At 37.4% G+C, this 21634-nt stretch overlaps 2 protein-coding genes across 2 annotated transcripts; both read left to right on the top strand.

The window, feature by feature from the left end:
• The first annotated feature begins 4676 nt into the window (after positions 1 to 4676).
• LOC120080343 lies at positions 4677 to 5081 on the top strand. Its single transcript, XM_039034988.1, has one exon. It carries the CDS (start codon positions 4677 to 4679, stop codon positions 5079 to 5081), a length of 405 nt encoding a protein of 134 aa, XP_038890916.1.
• Positions 5082 to 19135: 14054 nt separating this feature from the next.
• LOC120087886 (stress-associated endoplasmic reticulum protein 2-like) lies at positions 19136 to 20521 on the top strand. The gene is made up of 3 exons (XM_039044927.1): positions 19136 to 19273; positions 19474 to 19630; positions 20145 to 20521. Exons 1-3 carry the CDS (start codon positions 19271 to 19273, stop codon positions 20189 to 20191), a joined length of 207 nt encoding a protein of 68 aa, XP_038900855.1. The 5' UTR covers positions 19136 to 19270; the 3' UTR covers positions 20192 to 20521.
• The last annotated feature ends 1113 nt before the right edge of the window (positions 20522 to 21634 follow it).

The following is a 21634-nucleotide window of genomic DNA, read 5'->3' as shown; positions in this document are numbered from 1 at the left end:
ACTTAATCGGTTATTAGAGAAAAAGAAATTAATTATCATATAATTAATATATTATAAATAAAATATGATAACAAACTTACCATATTATATTTATAACCTATAGTTTTAATATTTCATCTCATGAAACATATAAACCATAGTTCTTTTTCTATTTTATGGTACTTAATGTAAATCATATTTACTTAATTCCTCCACTTGATGTATCTCATACATCACACCAATTTTGTCATATATAATTGAATTTTCTCTTATTAATTTGAACACTTCAAACTAACCTCAAAAACTGATTCTCAACTTGAATTCATTAAGCTACCAAGGGAACCTTATGGATCTATAGGTTGAAGCTTCAACGGTACATGAATAACTGACTAAACTCTTTAGTCACGGGATCCACCATCCGTTAACTGTCGTCACTCCACTAAAGATCGACAGTTGCACTCTTCTCATTACATATATATTTTTATGTCCATATTAACCAATCAATAGTGCGATAACCCTTCACAAATTGCTCGTAAGTATAGTTGGACCAATTTATCGTTTTGCCCCTGTAGTTACATTTAACTTCTTAAGTACCACTGATTTCTCTAATGAATAATAAGTCATAGTCCTACTATGATTGGGTCCTCTCTTCTAAAGAGATGATGTGGCCACTATGTTCAAGACCTGAAATCAGCTCTTAAGGGAGAAATCTATCTACTTACCCCTACTTTAGAGAATGAGTGAATTCCGTCTTGTGTAACTGAGTTCCCAGCTCTCCAATCAGAAAAATCCACAAAAAGGTAAGCTTGTTGAGTTGGCAATCTGGTCACTCTATACCAATCAAAAGACCGCCCTCAAAGGTAGAAGTTTCCAAAACACTCAAGATTAAGGTCATGTCACCTATGGTCGTTTTAGTGATATGTAAGCCTCAATTATCAATGACGTTATATAAAGAAATGAATCTTCTCGTGGTCTGATCTTATACAAACTCTTTGTATAGGGCACCCCTACTCGCATGTCTCCATATGAATGGTCAGGATCAGATCATCTATAGTATTTCACAACACTTGTAAACCTCTACAAAGCCAACCGTATTCGTAGTGTCACCAGGATAACGTATCCTCCCTTTATCCTTATACTATAGACCTTTTAGGTTATTACTTAAGGCATGATCCACTTGTATATCTCATATATATGCTTAATTTTACATACAATAACCACGGATCTTTGTTTATTGGATATGAGTAAATACAAATAAAATAACTCTTATTTCATTAATAACAATGTGTACAAAGTTTACAAACTACGAGACTCTGGGAGAATTAGGACATCAGTCCCAATATTTTAGTCATCAAAACCCACCTAATTCCACCAAGGAGGAGGTGTAATTCATGCAGGAAATTCATTTTCATGAAAGTCATGCAATATATAGCTCAAAATCTGAGTGGAATGGGCATGCATTGAAGAAATTTTTGTTGAAAAATCTGTTTAAAGAAGTGGTCTTCATTCTGCTGAAAATCAGGAAACCTTTCTCCTCCATTTCCCTAATTCAAGCTTATTTTGAGTCCCACAACCCAATCTAAGGCACCAAAAGGATAGTAGGGAAGACCTTGTGATGGTTCACATCCAAAGGAAGGGAGGATTGCAGTTAGAATTCGTGATTCAAGAGGTACTTCAAAGGTTAGTGTTGAAACCCTTTTTTTAGTTTATGAGCATGCTGAATTTAAAGCCAAAGTTAATGAATTAGAATGCTTAATAAACCCGTTTTCTTCCATTTCATGTTTCCTAAGTCCAACATACGATGCTATTGTACACTCGAGTCCCGATGGTGAAGGAACTCCATTTACAGAGAACCTTTGAGCGGAAGAGGATCGTCCAAATCCCATTGTGATTGAACTCAAACTTTTATAGTCAAATAGAACAGATTATGCATAAATCTTAAATTACAGCATGCTTCTAAAATAAAAACAAAGGATAAGAGATTATACCTTTGAAGAACTGTTCTTCAAGATAATCTCTCGATTATTCACGAACGTGTCGAACAATACAACCTCCCTCGAATAGCAACAACCAGAAATTTGATCCTCGAACCAATTGGACACTACCACTTGGTGACCTTGGTATTCTCGGTGTGAGAATCCAGGAATGGGGGACTCTAGCTAATTTTGGTTAGAGGGAAGTTTGGTGTGGAGGAGGATGATGATCGTAAAGGGAATAACACTGTCGGGACAAATGAGTCTATCGCATAGACTTCCTACTCGATCATTTAGTCTCTCAAGTGATCGTATAGTAACTCGATTACTAATTCCTTGTCTCTCGATCACTTGTTCTTTGGAATTATTAAAACAGTTTTATTTATCCCAATTTTTCATAAAACTAAATAACTACCCGCTAAGGGTGGTTATAGAGGAAAAAAAAGTTAATTATCAAATAATTAATAAATCATAAATAAATATGATAACTAACTTATCATATTATATTTATAACCTATCATTTTAATATTACACTATACACAATATATAAACCATAGTTCTTTTTCTCTATTTTATGACATTTAATATAAATCATATTTATATTAAATTTAATAACTATGAATCTCATTCATAGAAATATATTTGAATCGTATTCAAATATTAGTTCCTTCAATCAAACAATAATATATCAAATATATTATGTCAATTATATCATATATAATCAAATCCCCTCTTATTAATTTGAACATTTCAAATTAACCCAAAAACTGATTCTCAAATAAATTCATTGAGCTACCAAGGGGACTTTATAGACCTGTAGCTTGAAGCTTCAACAGTACGTGAATAACTGACTAAATTCTTTAATCACATTATCCATCATCTGTTAACTACCGGGCACTCCACTAAAGATCAACAGCTGTACTCTTCGCACTACAGATATATTTATATATCCATTGGATATAACCAATCAACAGTACGATGACCCTTCACAAATCACTCATAAGTATAGCTAGGCCAATTTACTATTTTGCCCCTATAGTTACATCTAACTCCTTAAGTACCATTGATCCCTCTAATGAACAACAGATCATAGTCCCATTATGACTAAACCCCTCACGAACCAAGAGAGGGTGTGGCGCCACATTGGTCAAGACCCAAACATGAACCCTAAGAGAGCAATTTATCTACTTACCGCTGCTTCGGGGAAGGAGTGAATTCCATCTTGTGTAACTAAGTTCTCAGCTCCCTAATCAGACGAATCTCCAAAATGGTAGGCTTGTTGAGTCGACGATCTGGCCACTCTCACCCATGCAAATCAAAGAACCGCCCTCATAGGCAGGAGTTCACAACTCACTCAGGATTAAGGTCACCTATGGTCATCCTAGTGAAATGAAAGTCTCAATTATGAACGAAGTTATATAGCGAGACTAAACATTTTGTGGTCCGGTCTTATACAAACTTCTTTGTATAGAATATCCCCGCTAGTATGTCTAATACATGAATGATCAGGATCAGATCATTTGTAGCACTTTACAACATTTGTAACACCAGCAAAGCGGGCCATACTCGTAGTGTCACCAAGATAAGGTGTCCAGCCTTATCCATATACTACAGACCATTTACGTTATCACTTAAACATGATTCACTTGTATGTATCTACATACATGTTCAAGTTACAATGATAACCATAGATCTTAGTTTATTGTTTTGTGGTTAATGCAACTAAAATATCATATATTTCATAGACAATGTGAATACAATATCATATATTATAAATGATAGAAACGTTTGTTCATACAAGTGTTTACAAACTACAGGACTCTACGAAATTTAGGGCATCAACCCCAACAAGGCCAAGTCAGTGATTTTTCAGTATCTGTGGACTAGGGTCTTCTTTATTAAGGACGATTATGCATACCTGCAGATAATGGCCTAAAGAGCGAATTGTTGGCAGAAGCTCGCAACTCCCCATTCTCGATACATCTAGGCAGTACCAAAATGTATCAATATTTGAAACGGTATTACTAGTGGTTCGATATGAAAAGAGAGATAGCTGACTATGTGAGCAAATGTTTAGTCTGTCAACAGGTGAATGCCCTAAGGCAGAAACCAGCGAGCTTACTACAACCATTAAATGTGCCAGAATGGAAGTGGGCGAGCTTATCCATGGATTTTATTACGGGTTTGCCCAGGACATCAAAAGGCTTCTCAATGATATGGGTTGTGGTGGACAGGCTCCCTAAGGTGGCGTAGTTCATTCCAGGGAATCCGATGTATGTGTGAGTAAGTGGGTTCAGTTGTACATGAAGGAGATAGTAAGGTTGCATGGTGTGACGGTGTCAATTGTGTCCGAAAAGGATGCTAATTTTACCTCTAGTTTTTGGAAGTGCCTCCAGAAAGCCTTGGGAACACTGTTAAATTTTAGTACAGCCTTCCACCCTCAGATGGACAGCCAAATAGAACGCTTGAAACAAATGTCGGAATATATGTTGCGCGCTTATGCGTTGGATTTTTCAGGGAGTTGGGACTCCCACTTACATTTGACAGAGTTTGCTTATAATAATAACTATAGGCTACCATTGGCACGTCGCCATTTGAAGCTTTGTACGGTAAAGGTTTCAGGTCTCCTGTGTACTGAGGTAAGGTTGGTGAGAGAAATTTGGTGGGAATTGAGCTAGTGGAGATGAAAAATGAAGCCATGCAAAAGATCAGGTCTGTATGCTAATGGCGCAGAGCAGACAGAAGAGTTACGCTAATGTTAGGCAGAAAGATCTTGAGTTGGAGGCCGATGATAAAGTGTTCCTAAAAATGGCGCCAATGAAGGGTGTCCTGAGGTTTGGAAAGAAGGGAAAACTAAGTCGGCGTTTTGTAGGGCCATTCGAGATCTTGGAGCGAATTGGCTCTATGGCTTATCGTTTGACTTTTCCACCGTCTCTCTCTACGGTCCATAATATCTTTCATGTCTCCATGCTGAGGAAATACATAATGAACCCGTCTCACATAGTGGACTTTGAGCCCTTGCAATTGAATGAAAACTTAAGTTATGAAGAGAAGCCTGCACAGATTGTTGCAAGGGAAGTGAAAGTTTTGCGTAATAGAGAAGTGCCACTAATGAAGGTTTTGTGGTAGAATCATCAGTTTGAGGAAGCAACTTGGGAGCGGGAGGACGAGTTGAGAACACTATACCCAAATCAACTTTGGATTTCTGCATCGAGTACTTAATCAACATCTTGTCAATGTATGGTGTCTGAGGCAGTGCTAGCACTTTTTTTTTTCGATCCCAAAAGATCTGAATACCAAGAACAAACTAAGCCTCTCCTAAATCTTTCATTTGGAATTGGGTTGTTAGCCAGTTCTTAATTAAAGTCTTTAAACCTACATCATTCCCAATGAGTAGGATATTGTCTACATATAACACTAGAAAAACTACTGAGTTGTTAATGATTTTCTTGTAGACACAAGGCTCATCAACGTTCTGGTCAAAGCTGTAAGATTTTATTGCAGTATCAAACCTTATGTTCCAAGATCGAGATGTCTGTTTCAGCCCATAAATGGATCGATTCAGCTTGCAAACCTTTTGCTCTTGACCTTGGGCTATGAATCCCTTGGGTTGCACCATATAAATGGTCTCCTCAAGATTACCATTCAGAAAGGCAGTCTTGGCATCCATTTTCCATATCTTATAGTCATAATATGAGACAATGGATAGGAAGATGTGGATAGACTTCAACATGACAACAGGGGAGAAAGTCTCCTCATAGTCAACTCCCTCCACCTGGGTATAACCCTTTACCACAAGTCTTGTCTTGAAGGTTTGCACCTTTCCATCGGCACCTCGTTTCCTCTTGTATATCCATTTGCAACCTATAGGTTTAATCCTATCAGGTTGATCTACAAGATCCCATACTGAGTTGAACTACATAGACTCCATTTCGAGATCCATGGCTTTGACCCATTCATCTCTGTCAATATCCTCCATTGCCTTCTTGTAAGACAATGGATCCTCAACCTTGCCATCGACTACCATAGCCAGGATTTCAGTTAAACCCATATAGCAAACAGGTGGGTTCGCAACCCTCCCACTATGTCGAGGTTCCCTCAACTCTTGAGATAGATTTGACCTACTAGATGAACTTCCATCAACAACTCTTGTTGGTGTAGCAGGCTCTTTAACAACTCTTGTTGAAGTTTTAGTAGTTTCGTTGGAAAGTTCACGTAACACGACTTTACTTCTTGGACTGTGCTCCCTTATATGATCCTCCTCAAGGAAGGAAGCGTTTGTCGATACAAACACCTTGTTTTCCTTAGGATCATAAAAGTAACCTCCTCGTGTCCCTTTCGGGCAGCCTATAAATAGGCATAGCCTTAAACGTGGTTCCAGTTTCTTAAGATTAGCCTCAAGCACATGTGCTGGGCAACCCCAGATGCCCGTTCTACAACTCCAAAGTTGTTTTGACAACACTCTTGAAGGGAATATAGTTGATGATATAAGCTGCAGTCTCTATTGCAAAATCCCAAAACGAGTCTAGTAAGGAAGCGTAACTCATCTTCGACCGAACCGTGTCCAACAGGGTTCTATTTCTCCTCTCTGATACACCATTCTGCTGAGATATACAAGGTGTTGAGAGTTGGGAAATGATTCCATGTTCTATCAAATAGTTCAGGAACTCAGAATCTAAAAACTCTCCACCCCGATCAGATCGAAGTGTTTTAATCCATTTATCTAATGCATTTTCAACTTCATCGTTGAACTCTTTGAACTTTTCAAAGAATTCTGACTTATGTTGCATTAAATAAACATACTCACACCTCGAATAATCATCAGTAAAAGTGATGAAATACTTGTAGCCTCCCCTGGCTCGCATATTCATCGGACCACAAAGGTCTGAATGCACTAACTCTAGAGGCTCTTTGGCTCGATAACCTTTTCCAGTGAAAGGTCTTTTAGTCATCTTGCCTTCAAGGCATGACTCGCACACAGGTAAAGAATTTTCTTCTAACTCGTGTAGAAGTCCATTCTTCACCAACCTCTCAATCTTATTGAGATTGATGTGGCCTAATCGAAGGTGCCAACGTTGGGCATTTTCCTTAGGAGAAACTTTAAGTCGTTTATTTTGAGTTACGAAAGTTTTAAACATCTCTATGTTATGGAGAGAATTTGTTGCTAATGGCCTTAGCACATACAAATTATTTTCCAGTTTAGCTGAACATATCTCAACATCATCTTTCAGAATAAACACTTTATTCACCGAAAAGTTGAGAGTATATTTACATTCAATCAAGCACTTTACAGAAATCAAGTTCCTCTTTAACTCGGGAAAACCATATACATCATTTAAAATGATAAATCTATTCTGTAAAGTCAACTAGAGGCCTCCCACTGCCACAGCTGAGACAACGTGCCCGGTGCCTACTCGCATCGTCATCTCACCAACCTCAAGCTGCCGCTAGGATCTAATCCCTTAAAAAGAAGAACAAACATGATTAATGGCCCCAGAGCTGTCTCTTATACACATCTAGATGTGTATAAGAGACAGGCCGATAGGATCTAATCCCTTAAAAAGAAGAACAAACATGGTTCGCTGTCTCTTATACACATCTAGATGTGTATAAGAGACAGTCCCTATCGCATCGTCATCTCACCAACCTCAAGCTGCCGCTAGGATCTAATCCCTTAAAAAGAAGAACAAACATGATTAATGGCCCCAGAGTCTATAATCCAGGCAGAATCATCATTATCCACTAAACAAGTTTCCAAAACCAGTTAATCATATTTACCTTGTTTAGCCTTGGCCTTAGCCTTCTTCTTCTCCTTTAATCAACGTGGACAATTCTGCTTCCAGTGCTCATCCTGGTTGCAATGGAAACATTTTTCTTTTTCAACCGGCGTTGGTTGCCTACCTCGCTGTGCGACAAGTTGTGAGTTAGTCGGTGCCTTCCCCTTCCCTTTATTACCTTTCTTCTTCTTCCACTTTTTAGTGTTGGAAGTAGAAGGTGCAGACTTAGTTACTGAGGTCAAACCCCGACGGAACTTCTTAGATGATGAAGCAACATTTGCCTCACCAATCTTTTTCTCCTTGCTGAAAGCAAAGATTGGAATGGTCTACAACTCGTTAAGGAGAGTTTTAAGGGTGTAATAAAATTTGTTCATAACAGCGTTGCTGACAAAGTGTAGGAAGCTTTCTGGCATGTGTGCAGAATAAAGCTAACCTGGCTGCCTTCATCGATGTGAACCCCATTCATCTCTGTCACATTAAAGTTGACCATCATGTTTAGAACATGTTCTCGAACAAATGTATCCCCCTCCATTTTGGAGTTGAAGATGCACTTAAGAGCTTCATGCTTGAGCTATCCGGACGGTTTTCCGAACATTCCCATTAGGGACTCTATGATCTCACGAGAAGAGACCATAGGCTCATGCTTCTTGGCCAAGACATGTTCAGGCTGGCCAAGATGTAAGCTCAGACCTTTTCGTTCGCCCGTGTCCATTTCTCATATGCCTCTCAAACATTTCGAGCGGTGGTTTGAGGACACTCTTCTGTAAGGACGAACCGGAGGTCATCGGTGATTACTATGGTACTAATCATGTTTCTCCAACTAGCGTAGTTTTCGCCAGTCAATTTGTCGGCAGATAATAGAGCTAAAGTGGCAGTTTCCATTTTTAAAGTTGCTAAAAAACATGAACAAACTTAATAAGTCTATTTGCATTACCACTTTTAACACCAATTTTAGGTTTTAGCAAAATAGTTCTAATGTACCCTAAGTGAAAAGACATCTATTTTACAATGATGCCCCAGCAAAGCAGGACAAAAGTCACCGGGATGATCAAATGCCCATTCACCGAGATGAGACATTCTCAACCATTAATCAGAAACAACACTTGTAACTGAATCTAACAGTCACCATTTTTCGGTCTAGAATTTGTTAACAACCTTAACAATTCCACGAAAGTGTAACCCCTCATTTAGGCCCTAGAGTCCTGCCCTAATGTGCCCACCGTAGGGAAAAAGCAGATTAGGATAAGAGATTAAAGCCACCCTATCCTTTTCAGGAGATCAGATAAAAAGTCATGCAAAACTACCATCCTTTAGGGGGACACTCCCAGAGTGCCTCGAGGGATGCACAAAACGTTATCCAACCTAATGAGAGAGACCGTGGAATATGTTGTCACACGTCCTGCTCTCACTTACTATGAACATTCTCTCCATTGACCTTGGTATTGACCTATCAAAAACCATCCTTTAAGGGGACACTCTCAGGATGCCTTGAGGTCGAGGATAGATCTCACAGTGTGAACTTTTAGGGAGAAACGTATAGAGGTTTAAGTGAAGTATCATATACGCCAAGTAACTCCCACTGAATGTTCTACCTAGGGATTCATTAACTTAGACAATCCGACTACTGATTTTATCTAAGTGTGAATTTAATTTGCTAAAAACAACTTTTTCTTTTGATAATTAAACAAGTTCGAATCAAGTTCCATTAAACACTTTAAAAGACTATCATCAAATTTGCATGCATGCAGAAAATCTATCAATTCACCTTTTCAGACAAGTTCCCAGGTAGAGGTATTCCGTTTCTATTAGCTTAAATACCCCAGCCTAGACAGAACCCGTCTTAGACAAAAGGTCTTTTATAGATAGATTTGGTACATATTGAATCTTTTATTCGTCAATTTAATCCTATTAAACTGATTAAAAGATTAAACTTAGGTTTCTAATCTCATTAGAATCATGATCTTAGGTCTATCTCAATCAAATTTTAAAACTCTTTTAAAACATGATTCAAGCCTAAGTTTGCATGCCTTTCTTATTGATTTTAGTTATAATTTCCATTAACTCTTATAAAAGGAAACAACTAAAACCATCCACATTATTAAGCTAGACTAGGTATTTAGAACTTTTATAAATTAACCTATGTGTCATGCCTCATGCAATGTTCATTCATTACTATATATAACTCTTATATAAATTGTAATGAACCAAACATACATGCTTTCATACACCCTTATACTATAACACTTATAATATAAAGATGATGCATGGATATGCTTAATGCATGCATATATTATAACTCTTATATTATATGATGCATGAACATGCTTTAAAGTAATTTAAACATGCAAACTAGACTTATAATATATAGATGATGCATGAATATATGCATAACCTATAGTGGGGTTTAAAAACTATATGGCATACTTTATGAAATATAATTTAAACATACATCACATGTACATTCACTAAAATTAATGGACCGGGATGATTTGCGTCAAGAACCGAAAATAAAAACTATCTATTACATAAACCATCAAGTCAACCGGTTCAAACAGGCGAACTGTGTCTTGAACCACCCGGGCAAAGCCTCGCTCCTTGATCTTGTAGTTATTCCTTGTGATCATCGAGTAGCACTGGTCGAGTAACCACGATCGTGTAGCATGGATCGAGTGCCTTTGACTATGCAATGAAGCATAAAGGCCACTCGATCATGCAGCACACCGAGTATAACACCTACCTAAACGATCGAGTAGACGACAACTACGCGATGAAGCATGATTGCGATAACTTGTAGAAATACAAGTTATTTATGCCACCTTATCTAGATATTGCGGCCAAAATTTAGTAATTATGCGTCAATTATATGAAAATTAGCCTAGTATTACAATAATTATAAATGTTTGCAATTACACCCACTAACACCAAAAAGATGAAAGACAAGCCGAACTTTACTCTGTTTTGCAGGAGACCAAGTCACCGCTTGCGCTCAAGGCTCACGAGAGACTAATCAACGCATCTCTGTCACATTGCGCCCGTCAATCAACAATGAAGAGATGATTACTGCAATGGCGGAGCAATGCAACAGTCGATCCGAGAGCTGTGTTTCAACCGCATGCGATAATAAAAAAAAAAAAAAAAAACACCACATGCGAACCTATGATCGAAAGATGCAGCTGAGCAACGCAAGAGCGGAGGATTGAGACACGTGTACAACTAACGGTTGTGCAGAATTGACGGTCTGATTGCATAACAGAAGGAATAATATCACTCAATCTTCGGAATTACCATAATCATGAGTGGGGACCACAAGGCCAGAGTAAAAGATCTGCACCTATAAATACCCCATTGATTTCAGAGAAAAGATATGCTACTTGATACGGGGCTAAGTGCTGCTAGATTGTAGAGAGACGGCTGAGTTGAGTGCTTAAGAGAAGAAATCCGGAAAGAAGACGAGATAAGGTCGAGAGGTGAATCTCATATCCAACCGGTCAAACACCCGATCGGAAGCTCTGTGCAAAGATCCCTGCTATCGGTAGAGCAAGACTGAGAGGGAAGCTCTTCCTACCATCAAATCCATCCTATCCGGCAAGCAGATCTCCATTAAATCTGTGTCAAGACATTGGCACTTATTTGTATCTGTTCTATCTCTCTTTCATTGTGTATTTCATGTTTTCTTTATCTCTTCATTCACACACCATGTATCAAACGCTTAGTAGAAATATTAAAAGTTTCGATAAATTCCATTTACCATTCTCTGTCTATTTTCGTTCACCCACCAATCACTTTCTTCATGATATCTTCTTAATCCTCTGATGAGCAATATGAATCACTAAGAACTTAATCTGTATTAAAGATATAAAATACGTTTAGCTAAAGCATGCTAGACGACATCTCCACCTGTGAGAGCAGAAGTAAAGGTGTCGTTCTGATCTATCGAGAGAAGGTCAGGAGAATGCGTTAACTAAAGCGAGTAGTACTTCCAGACATGGAAGCAACCTTGCGTTCATTACGTTAGTGTCTGTTTCACCACAGACATGTGGGAGCGCGACCCATCACTGAGAAGTGTACGCCAAGAGAAGAGCAGAACAGTACTTGTACCTTCAATCCAATTAAGAACTTGCGTTGTTTGTATTATTTGTCTTTCTCTTTCTATTCTGTTCATAAGACTTGTCACCGCATCCCATGTCTTTGCATAACTTTCCCAGCCAGCCTATCCTAGCATCCTGTACATGAAGTCTGTATCTTGTATCATCTAGCTTAGGTTTACTGTATTTTTATGTTTTTATCGCATCTTTACTGCTTTCCTTTATTTTATTGCAATTTATATACTTGTACAAACATACTTTTAAAGATTGAAAACTTGGTCGCATACATCATGAACGTACCGCAATAACCTAAACCAGTCCCCGTGTTTGACCTCGGATCACACCGAGAAACTTACGGTGGAATTACACTTAGTTCCATCGTAAGGAAACTTGTGACAACACATGGCATACTACATGAACATCCATAATTAACGCATAATTAGAAATAGTATCGCATCATTGTGAGCAATTTATATCATCAATCCAAACCCGTTACAATCATCTAAACGATCGAGGAGCAAGCGTCAAGTTTTGCATACCGAGGATCGAGTAGCCAGTGACTATGCGATGAGCATGCTGGCCTACTTAATCGTTTAGTGTGCGCGTCTACCATGCAATGAGTATCCCATACTCAATGATCGTTTACTTCCATCATTTACACGATCGAGTAGCCAAAACAACACGATCGAGTGAACTATTTACTCGATTGCGTAGCATCAGCCATGCGATCATTTAACAAATGCTATATGATCGAGTAAAAGTTTTCTACATGATCTCCTAGCCAAATCTAAACGATTGTTTAGCCTGGGCTACACAAATTGACCAACCTTTGGTCTTCTTCCTCGATGTAAACTTCATGCCTTGAAGCTTCATCATGAACGACTCTTACAAACTCAAACACTTTGAATACAGACTCAATAGCAAGTTAATAATGCCCAAAAACATAGGGGCCCTCACAAATTAACTTTGAAATGTAAAAGAAAGTAGTAAACAGAGGCAATCATCCCAGAAACAACTATTAATTCATATCCATAACTACATCTAACACTTAAACGCAATGTAGATATGCTTAAAACCTACCAAGGACGTAAATGCAATTCAATACATCAATGGAATTTGGAATATCAGAACAACCTGGCTCTTATACCAATTGAAGGAACTCTTAAACAAGAGAACCATTGAGCAGAAGTAAGATCATTCCAAAACCCGTTGTGAAAGAACATCACATTTACAATCCAACAAGTATAGTTATGCATTGAGTAAATTACAACATGCTTTCAAGTTAAAAACAAAAGAAATCGAGTGACATACCTTTGAAGAACTATTCTTCACGTATTCCCTCGATTAACACCAGTCACGCGTCCAAGAAAACTCGATCAAGTTCACAAACACAACGAACAACCAGTGCAAATCATGAACTGTCAAATCCTTGAGCACAATCGAGTAACACTCGATCCTCAACCCTCGAATAGAAAAACTCGACACCACCACTCGATTGCCTTGGTATTCTCGATGTGAGAATCCAGGAGGTGTGGGCTCTATGTGGATTTGGTAGAGGGAAGGAGGAACTCAACGATTGAGTAAACGATCGAGTAAGTGGTTGAATGAGAAAGCTCTATCATACAGAGTTGGATACTTGATTGTCTAGCAAATGAAAAGCTATCGTCTAGTAACGAGAAACTTGGTCGTTTACTCTCTCAAAGGCTATCGTATAGCTTTTCTTTCACTCGATCGAATGTGTTGCGATTAATCAAAAAATGAAAATGATTTTCACTTTTATTCTTCAGTTATTAAAACTGATAGTAACTTCCCACTATTCATGGTTAAAGGAGAAAATAATAATCAACCAAACAATTATCTTATAATTGTTTTAATTATAAATAAATGTAATAACTAATTTATCATATTATATTTATAACCTATAGCTTTAATATCACATCATATGTAATATTTAAACCATAGTTCTTTTTCTCCTTAATGACATTTAATATAAATCATATTTATATTAATTCCTCCAATCAATGTATCTAATACATCAAATCAATTATATCACATATAATTGAATCAATTTAATTATATAATATATAATCAAATTCCCTCTTGTTAATTTGAACACTTCAAATTAACCCAAAAACTGATTCTCAACATGAATCCATTGAACTACCAAGGGGACCTTATGGACCTGTAGCTTGAAGCTCTAATAGTACGTGAATAACTGATTAAACTTTTTAATCACGATATCCACCATCCGTTAACTGTCGAGTACTCCACTAAAGACCGGCAGTTATACTCTTCGTACTATAGATATATTTCTATGTCCATTGGATATAACCAATCAATAGTACGATGACCCTTCACAAATCACTCGTAAGTACAACTGAAAAAATTTACCGTTTTGCCCCTATAGTTACATTTAACTCCTTAAGTACCATTGATTCCTCTAATGAACAATACATCATACTCTACTATGAGTGAACACTTCTTGGACCATGAAAATGTTTGACGCCATATTGTTCAAGCCCTAGAATCATCCCTTAAGAGAGCAATTTATCTACTTACCCCTGCTTCAGGGAAAGAGTGAATTCCATCTTGTGTAGCTGAGTTCCCAGCTCCCCAATCAGACGAATCCCCTAAGTGGTAGGTTTGAGTTGGCGATCTGGCCACTCGCACCCATGAAAATCAAAGGACTGCCCTTATAAGCAGGAGTTCCCAACTCACTCAGGATTAAGGTCATATTACCTACGGTCATCCTAGTGAAATGAAAGTCTCTGTCATGAACAACGTTATATAACGAGACTAAACATTTCGTGGCCCGGCCTTATACAAACTTCTTTGTATAGAATACCACTCGCATGTCTCTACATTATTGACCAGGATTAAACCATCTGTAGCACTTTACAACATTTGTAACATCTACAAAGCGGGTCATATCCTAAGTGTCATTGGGATAAGGTTTCCCTCCTTTATCCATATATTACAGACCATTTAGGTTATCATTTAAGGCACAATCCACTTGTTTGTCTACACATACATGCTTAAGTTACAACGATAACCAAGAATCTTAATTTATTGGTTTGTGGTTAATGCAACCAAAATATCTCATATTTCATAGACAGTAGTGAATAAAATATCTCATATTATTACATCACAAATGTTTGTTCATACACATGTTTACAAACTATAGGACCCTATGAGATTTAGGGCATCAACCCCAGCAAGGCCAAGTCAGTGAATTTTTCGTATCTATGGACTAGGGTCATCTGTATCAGGGACGACTATGCGTACCTGCGGATGATAGCCTAAAGAGCGAATTATTGGCAGAAGCTCACAAAACCCCATTCTTGATACATCCAGGCAGTACCAAAATGTACCAAGATTTGAAGCGGTATTACTGGTGGTCCGATATGAAAAGGGAGATAGCTGACTATGTCAGCAAATGTTTAGTCTGCCATCTGGTGAAGCCCCAAGGCAGAAACCAACGGGCTTACTACAACCATTGAATGTGCCAGAATGGAAGTGGGAGAGCGTATCCATGGATTTCATTATGGGTTTGTCTAGGACATCAAAAGGCTTCTCAGTGATATGGGTTGTGGTGGACAGGCTCACTAAGGTGGCGCATTTCATTCCAGGGAAGCCCATGTATGTGGTGAGTAAGTAGGCTCAACTGTACATGAAAGAGATAGTAAGGTTGCAATGTGTGCCAGTGTCAATTATGTCCGACGGGACCCTCATTTTACCTCTAGTTTTTGAATGAGCCTCCAGAAAGCCTTGGGAACGCGGTTAAATTTCAGTACAGTCTTCCAACCTTAGACAGATAGGCAAACAGAACGCTTGAAATAGACGTTGGAAGATATGTTGCATGCTCGTGCGTTGGATTTTTCAGGGAGTTGAGACTCCCACTTGCATTTGGCAGAGTTTGCTTATAATAATAACTATTAGGCTACCATTGGCATGTCACCATTTGAAGCTCTGTACGGTAAAGGTTACAAGTTTCCTGTTTGCTGGGGTGTGGTTGGTGAGAGAAATTTGGTGGGAACTGAGCTAGTGGAGATGACAAATGAAGCCACGCAAAAGATCAGGTCCCGAATGCTAATGGCGTAGAGCAGACAGAAGAGTTATGCTGATGTTAGGTGGAAAGATCTTGAGTTGGAGGCCGGTGATAAAGTGTTCCTAAAAGTGGCGCCAATAAAGGGTTTCATGAGGTTTGGAAAGAAGGGAAAACTAAGTCCACGTTTTGTAGGGCCATTCAAGATCTTGGAGCGAATTGGCCTTGTGGCTTATCGTTTGGCTTTGCCACCGTTTCTCTTTGTGGTCCATAATATTTTTCATGTCTCCATGTTGAGGAAATATATAACCGTCTCACGTGGTGGACTTTGAGCCCTTGCAGTTGAATGAAAACTTAAGTTATGAATAGAAGCCTGCATAGATTGTTGCAAGAGAAGTGAAAGTTTTGTGCAACTGGGAGGTACCACTAGTGAAAGTTTTGTGGCAGAATCATCAGTTTGAGGAAGCAACTTGAGAGCGGGAGGACGAGTTGAGAACACTATACCCAGAGATCTTTTAAGATCAGAACTTTCGAGGACGAAAGTTTCTTAAGGAGGGAAGACTGTAACGCCCCAAAATTTCATGTGAAATTTTGTTTAATTATTTGGGGTTTATTATTGGGTTGATGTTGGTTTTTTAATAATTTATTTGAGATCTTTTGATTTGGAATAATTGGGTGAGGAATTAAATTGTTGTGTTTGTGATTTAATTTTCCTTTAGAATTTTATTTGAATGTTGGAAATAATGAGTTTGTTGGGGAGTTAGGACTAAAGGAATTAAGTCATATGTATATATATATATATGTATGTATGTATGTATGTATGTATGTATATATTAAATCACTTAAGGTTTGATTAAAAAGGGTTAAAGTGGAGCCTCGGTTGGCATGCAAGTAGAAAAAAAAAAGAAAAGAAAAAAAAAAGAAACCTAGCCCTTCACCCCTTCGTGTGCCAACCCCTCCCTCTTCCAAGCCCTCTTCTTCCAACCGCACAAGGAGACTCCACCTCCCAGCCGTAGCCACCATCGACCGCTCACCAGAAGACGTCACCGTTCGAATCGTGCCCGTTAATCATCGTTCTCAGCTGCTATCGCCATTCCAGACGCAAGCCATGCCCGTCCGCAGTCTTCTTTAGCTGTGCTCCATCGTCGTCATTAAGGCTGTCGACATCCGTGACAGTGGTCATCTGAACAGCTTTGGGTCTACTCATGTGGCCCTCTATTCACACACTATGGGGTATGAACTTGGTTTTTTTGGTCAGTTTATGAGGTTTCTTGAAAGATCTTGGCTATTTAGTGAAATTTTGGTTTGACGATTGGTCCAATTTTTTAATTTAGGAGGTTGAAGTCGAGGTTCTAAGGTGTTGTAGCGGCTACCCAAGTCTTCATTGGTTTTTTTTTTGGCAAGTTTTGGGGGTAAGTTGTGCAAACATCGTCGAATTAAATTGTGTAGGTTTTGGGGATTTGTCCCACAAGTGAACTGTGTGTTTTTAGTTGGTGTTAGGGACTTTGACTCAAGCTTTTGCTAATTTAGGAGGAACAAGTTCGATTGCGTGTTTGTTGCCTAGGCCTAAACCCGAGGTAAGTGATTTACTACTGATTCGCCTCCGAACCCAAGTATGTTTTAAGTATTGGTTTCTACGTTGATTTGGAATATTTTTTACATGCTTGTTGGTTAGTTGAGATTCTTGCAAACTTACGCTTATGTCATGGAATTTCGATAGTATGTGCTATTGCAGTGTTTGATTGATGGATAAATTATGAAACTATTATGAAACCTAAGTATGATTTAAGACTTGATTGTACGCTTATGCCTATATGAGACTGTTAGTGACTATTAGCACTTCCATTAGATTATGTATATCGCATGTTATGAGCCTTCGAGCCACGTCTTATGCCTACGTATGGTGTTCCCTTAGATTCACCACTTATGTTTGTGATTGTGCCCTCCATGCCACTACTTTGAAAACGTGCCTTCGGGTTCTCCTTTTATGCATACGCATATGCCTATGCCTACTATGCTATTGTGTAGTCGAGTCTAGATGGGAAGGCTAATAGATTACTGAGTGGGCCCAGTAATGGGTCGCTTACTGAGTATACTTATATACTCATCCTTTTCCTTTCATATTTTTCAAGTAAAGGTAGAGATAGACCGGTGAATGATAAGAGAGATCTGTGACCTTGGCCATTTGGACATGTTGTCGCTTCTGCACTTAGGTTTCATCTGATAGGGTCTGACTTAGAAGTCTAGCATTTCTTTTAAAAAAATTTATGGCTATTCTTTTATTTCATTTGTTAATTTGTTTGATTGATATTTATTTAAAATTTTTGGGTCAAGGGTACCTCGAACGGTATTTTTAGGATTTTTATTATTTGAGCTTTATGTATTCCTTTTATTTAATTATTCTTCAAGAAATGTATTACCAAGCTATGCATGCATATAGTATTGTCCTAGAAACATAATAGAAATTTGAGTCGTTATATTAAATTCCTTTTAACTTTGATTGAATTAATAAAATTGGATACCCTTATAATTTTATAGGTATTGTATCATTTGGTATTTTGGATACATATATTAAATAATTATAATAGAATTTTTAAATCAAATACATGAAAAGAAAGCTTTGATGAGAGGTTTTATAGAAAAAGTAATTAAAAACCATGTTTTTCTCGAAAAACTACAAGATTCATTTAAAAAGAGTTGGCTTTTATTTCTAATATTTTCCTTTCATTCTTTTTTTCCAAAAAAAAAAAAAAAAAAAAATCATTATCTTTGAAGAAGTATATATCAAAGAATTAACCTATAAAATAAAAATTATATTATATTATTGTGTCACATTTCTTTTATTCCATTTATATCATTTATATTTTAGTTTTGTTCATTCATCCATTTCTATATTTCTTTTTCTCTTTTTATATTTTTAAATTTCAGGTTAACTATTTAAAATTTAAATTCAATTATATAAGTATGTTTATATTTAAAAGAAAAAACTATTAAATTACAACTTAAATTTTCGTTCAATTAGTAAATTTAAACGCGCCTATTTTAGGGAGGAAAAAAAAAACAGGACTAAAAAGATCTTTTTGAAAAAAACAAAAAAAGAAAAACAATAGAATATTGCAGCCCTGGCGGGCAGAGACGACCGAGTTGCCATGACCTGGCTCCCATGGTTTGACGCGGACACAAGAACGAGCCAATGTGGCATTAAACAACCAATCAAAATCCGCCACGTATAAAAACGACGTGTTAACGCTACACGTTTAAACTTCAATATAATGTGCCGAAAACAGCCAACGAAAAAAGAAATAAACAAAAAAAAAATCCTGATTTGTTTGTTCATTGGTAAATCTGAAGAATTCATCTCCATTTTTCTGATCCAAACTCATTTCCGCCCCCCAGATCTCTCTCTCACAAATGGTATTAAACCTAAATCCTTCTTCTTCCTTACCCTCGATTCTCTCCTCTCTAGGGTTTTTCTATTTGAGATTTGATCTATGCATTTCTCTTTTCTTTCTCATGATTTTTGGTTCTGCTTCTTGTGTTTGCGGATTTCATGTTATTGGCATTGCTGATTTTCCGATTTATGATTTGATTGACTTGGTTGGTGGGTTTTGTAGACGACATCGCGGCGTCTTGCGGATCGGAAGGTGGAGAGGTTCGAGAAGAACATTTTGAAGAGAGGGGCTGTGCCTGAGACTGCTACAAAGAAGGGAAAAGACTACCCTGTTGGCCCTATTCTTCTTGGATTCTTCGTTTTTGTCGTCATTGGATCATGTGAGTTTTAGATTCTAGATGCTAATTTTTCCCCCTTTCCTCTTTCATGTGCTTATGATTATCTTTTGGCATATTCTGGATTTTTATTCTGTGATTCAACCTTCTGTGCGGTTGTTTATAATTATGTAACAAGAGCATGATATCTAGGCCTTCTATGCAAATTCCCATGAAGACCCGAAATCAAAGTTTGAGAATTTATGTACATATATGTGTGTGTGCGTGTGCGCAAAATATCTTCTGTAATTGTGTAACCTTTGTTTTTAATGATGCGTAGAAAGAATCTTTGTAGCTAGTGATCCGTCCATTTTTTCTCGGATTTCCATGATGTTCTGTTGAAGGGAGTGCAACATGAGTCCAAAATTGTCCAGGATTCGATTTTATTTATTTTTTTCTGGTTCAACAGATGTCATTTAAAATCTTGAATGATTAATGATGAGGTTTATTTTGATGAATTAAGTGGTTTTTGGTTGTGTATCTGTGGGCTGATCTTCTGTTTCATTGTTGAATTGTGCAGCTCTGTTTCAGATAATCAGGACGGCAACAGGTGGAGGAATGGCATGAGAGCCATCTTCACTTCTGAGGAGTAGCAGAAAAGGCAGGACATGAGGTTATAACTTCTTGAGTTATTTGTTTGTACTCTCTGGTCTGTGTCTGTCTGTGCTATCCTCTAGGAGAAGTTTGGTAGTGTAGAAAGAAAGTAAAGACCATTTATGGTCATCCTGTGAAGTACTCTTATTTGAAAAAAAAAAGTAATTTAAATAACAGTGCACATGCCTAAGTGCTATGCTATCCTATATCTAATTTTGTTCATGGTTCATGTCATGATCTCTTAACTCTAAGAGGTGCACATCCTTCTACATTTAAGTTTGAAAAAATTGCTTTCAAGTGAAAGTATCTTTCTTATTTTATAAGCACTTATGGTGGTGGAAGAAACTCACTCCAGAAGTCTTTCACTTTTGTAACCCTCCTTCAAGCACTTCTCACCTGTCTCGTCCCCAGCCCAACCCAAGAATTTCATAGGAGAATTGCCACAAATAGCATGCATCTGTACAGCTTTTAGTTAGAAACCAAACCAATGTGAAAAAAAAAAAATTCGCCTCGTATTCATGCCTACTCTGCAAGGACGTAGAGGGAAGGAGTATCAATTTATAGTAGCCAACCGCTGAGATTTTATATTATACGAATTTTCTTAGCACTTAAATGTTGTAGTGAGATGAGTTGGTATCGACACTCGTATATGTAATTATCAGTTCCTTTCTATGTCGCAAATTGGAAGTCTCAAATGGAATGGATGAATGGAAGAAATATTCTTATTAGTTTTGTTCTTAGGCTTTATAGTCATTATGTTAAAGGTTAAAATACTGGTCACAACATAAACCCTCCAAACATAGATATTGTTTTTAGCCGTTGGCATTTAGAATTCATGCTTATTTACAAACGTGCTTTGTGGCTTTATAGATTAGAGAGGGGCCTTCCTTCTGCATTGATTCAAAATTTAGACTTCACCCTCGACGGGAAGAACTTTTCCATCCCCTTTCCCGGCCCCTACTTCAATCCCATTCCTTCTTGTGGGGGATCATTTTATAAATTCTCAGGACCATTTCCAATATAATTTTCATTTAAATAAAATATTACAAAATTTCCTAACAAAAACAATAATTTACTGTTTGCAAATATATAATTAAAATGTCTAATCTCCGTGATTTCTAAAAGTTAACATTTAAATATTGCCACATTATAGTTTTTCTAACTTAAATATTACAATATTATAATTTTGGCTCTTTTGGTTTTTGAAAATCAAGTTTATTTCCTCCCTATTTCTTATAATGGTCGAATTCTTAGTCAAATTAAAACAAGTTTTTTAAAGGTTGTTTTTTAGTTTTCAAAATTTGGTTTGATTTTTTAAATCATTGGTAAAAAGTAGGTAACAAAGAAAAGGGTAAGTAGTGTCTATAGGCTTAATTTTTATAAACAAAAAATCAAATGATTATCAAACGAGATCCT

This window comes from Benincasa hispida, chromosome 1 (genome assembly GCF_009727055.1).
Source record: "Benincasa hispida cultivar B227 chromosome 1, ASM972705v1, whole genome shotgun sequence".
Taxonomy (NCBI): domain Eukaryota; kingdom Viridiplantae; phylum Streptophyta; class Magnoliopsida; order Cucurbitales; family Cucurbitaceae; genus Benincasa; species Benincasa hispida.
Note: the sequence above shows the minus strand (reverse complement) of the source record. Positions and strands in the feature narration are given on the sequence as shown.

Coding starts and splice junctions, on each gene's coding strand:
- LOC120080343 (XM_039034988.1), top strand. CDS start 4,677: ATGGCGCAGAGCAGACAGAAGAGTTACGCTAATGTTAGGCAGAAAGAT.
- LOC120087886 (XM_039044927.1), top strand. Junction 19,631..20,144: donor TTTTGTCGTCATTGGATCAT/GTGAGTTTTAGA, acceptor TGAATTGTGCAG/CTCTGTTTCAGATAATCAGG.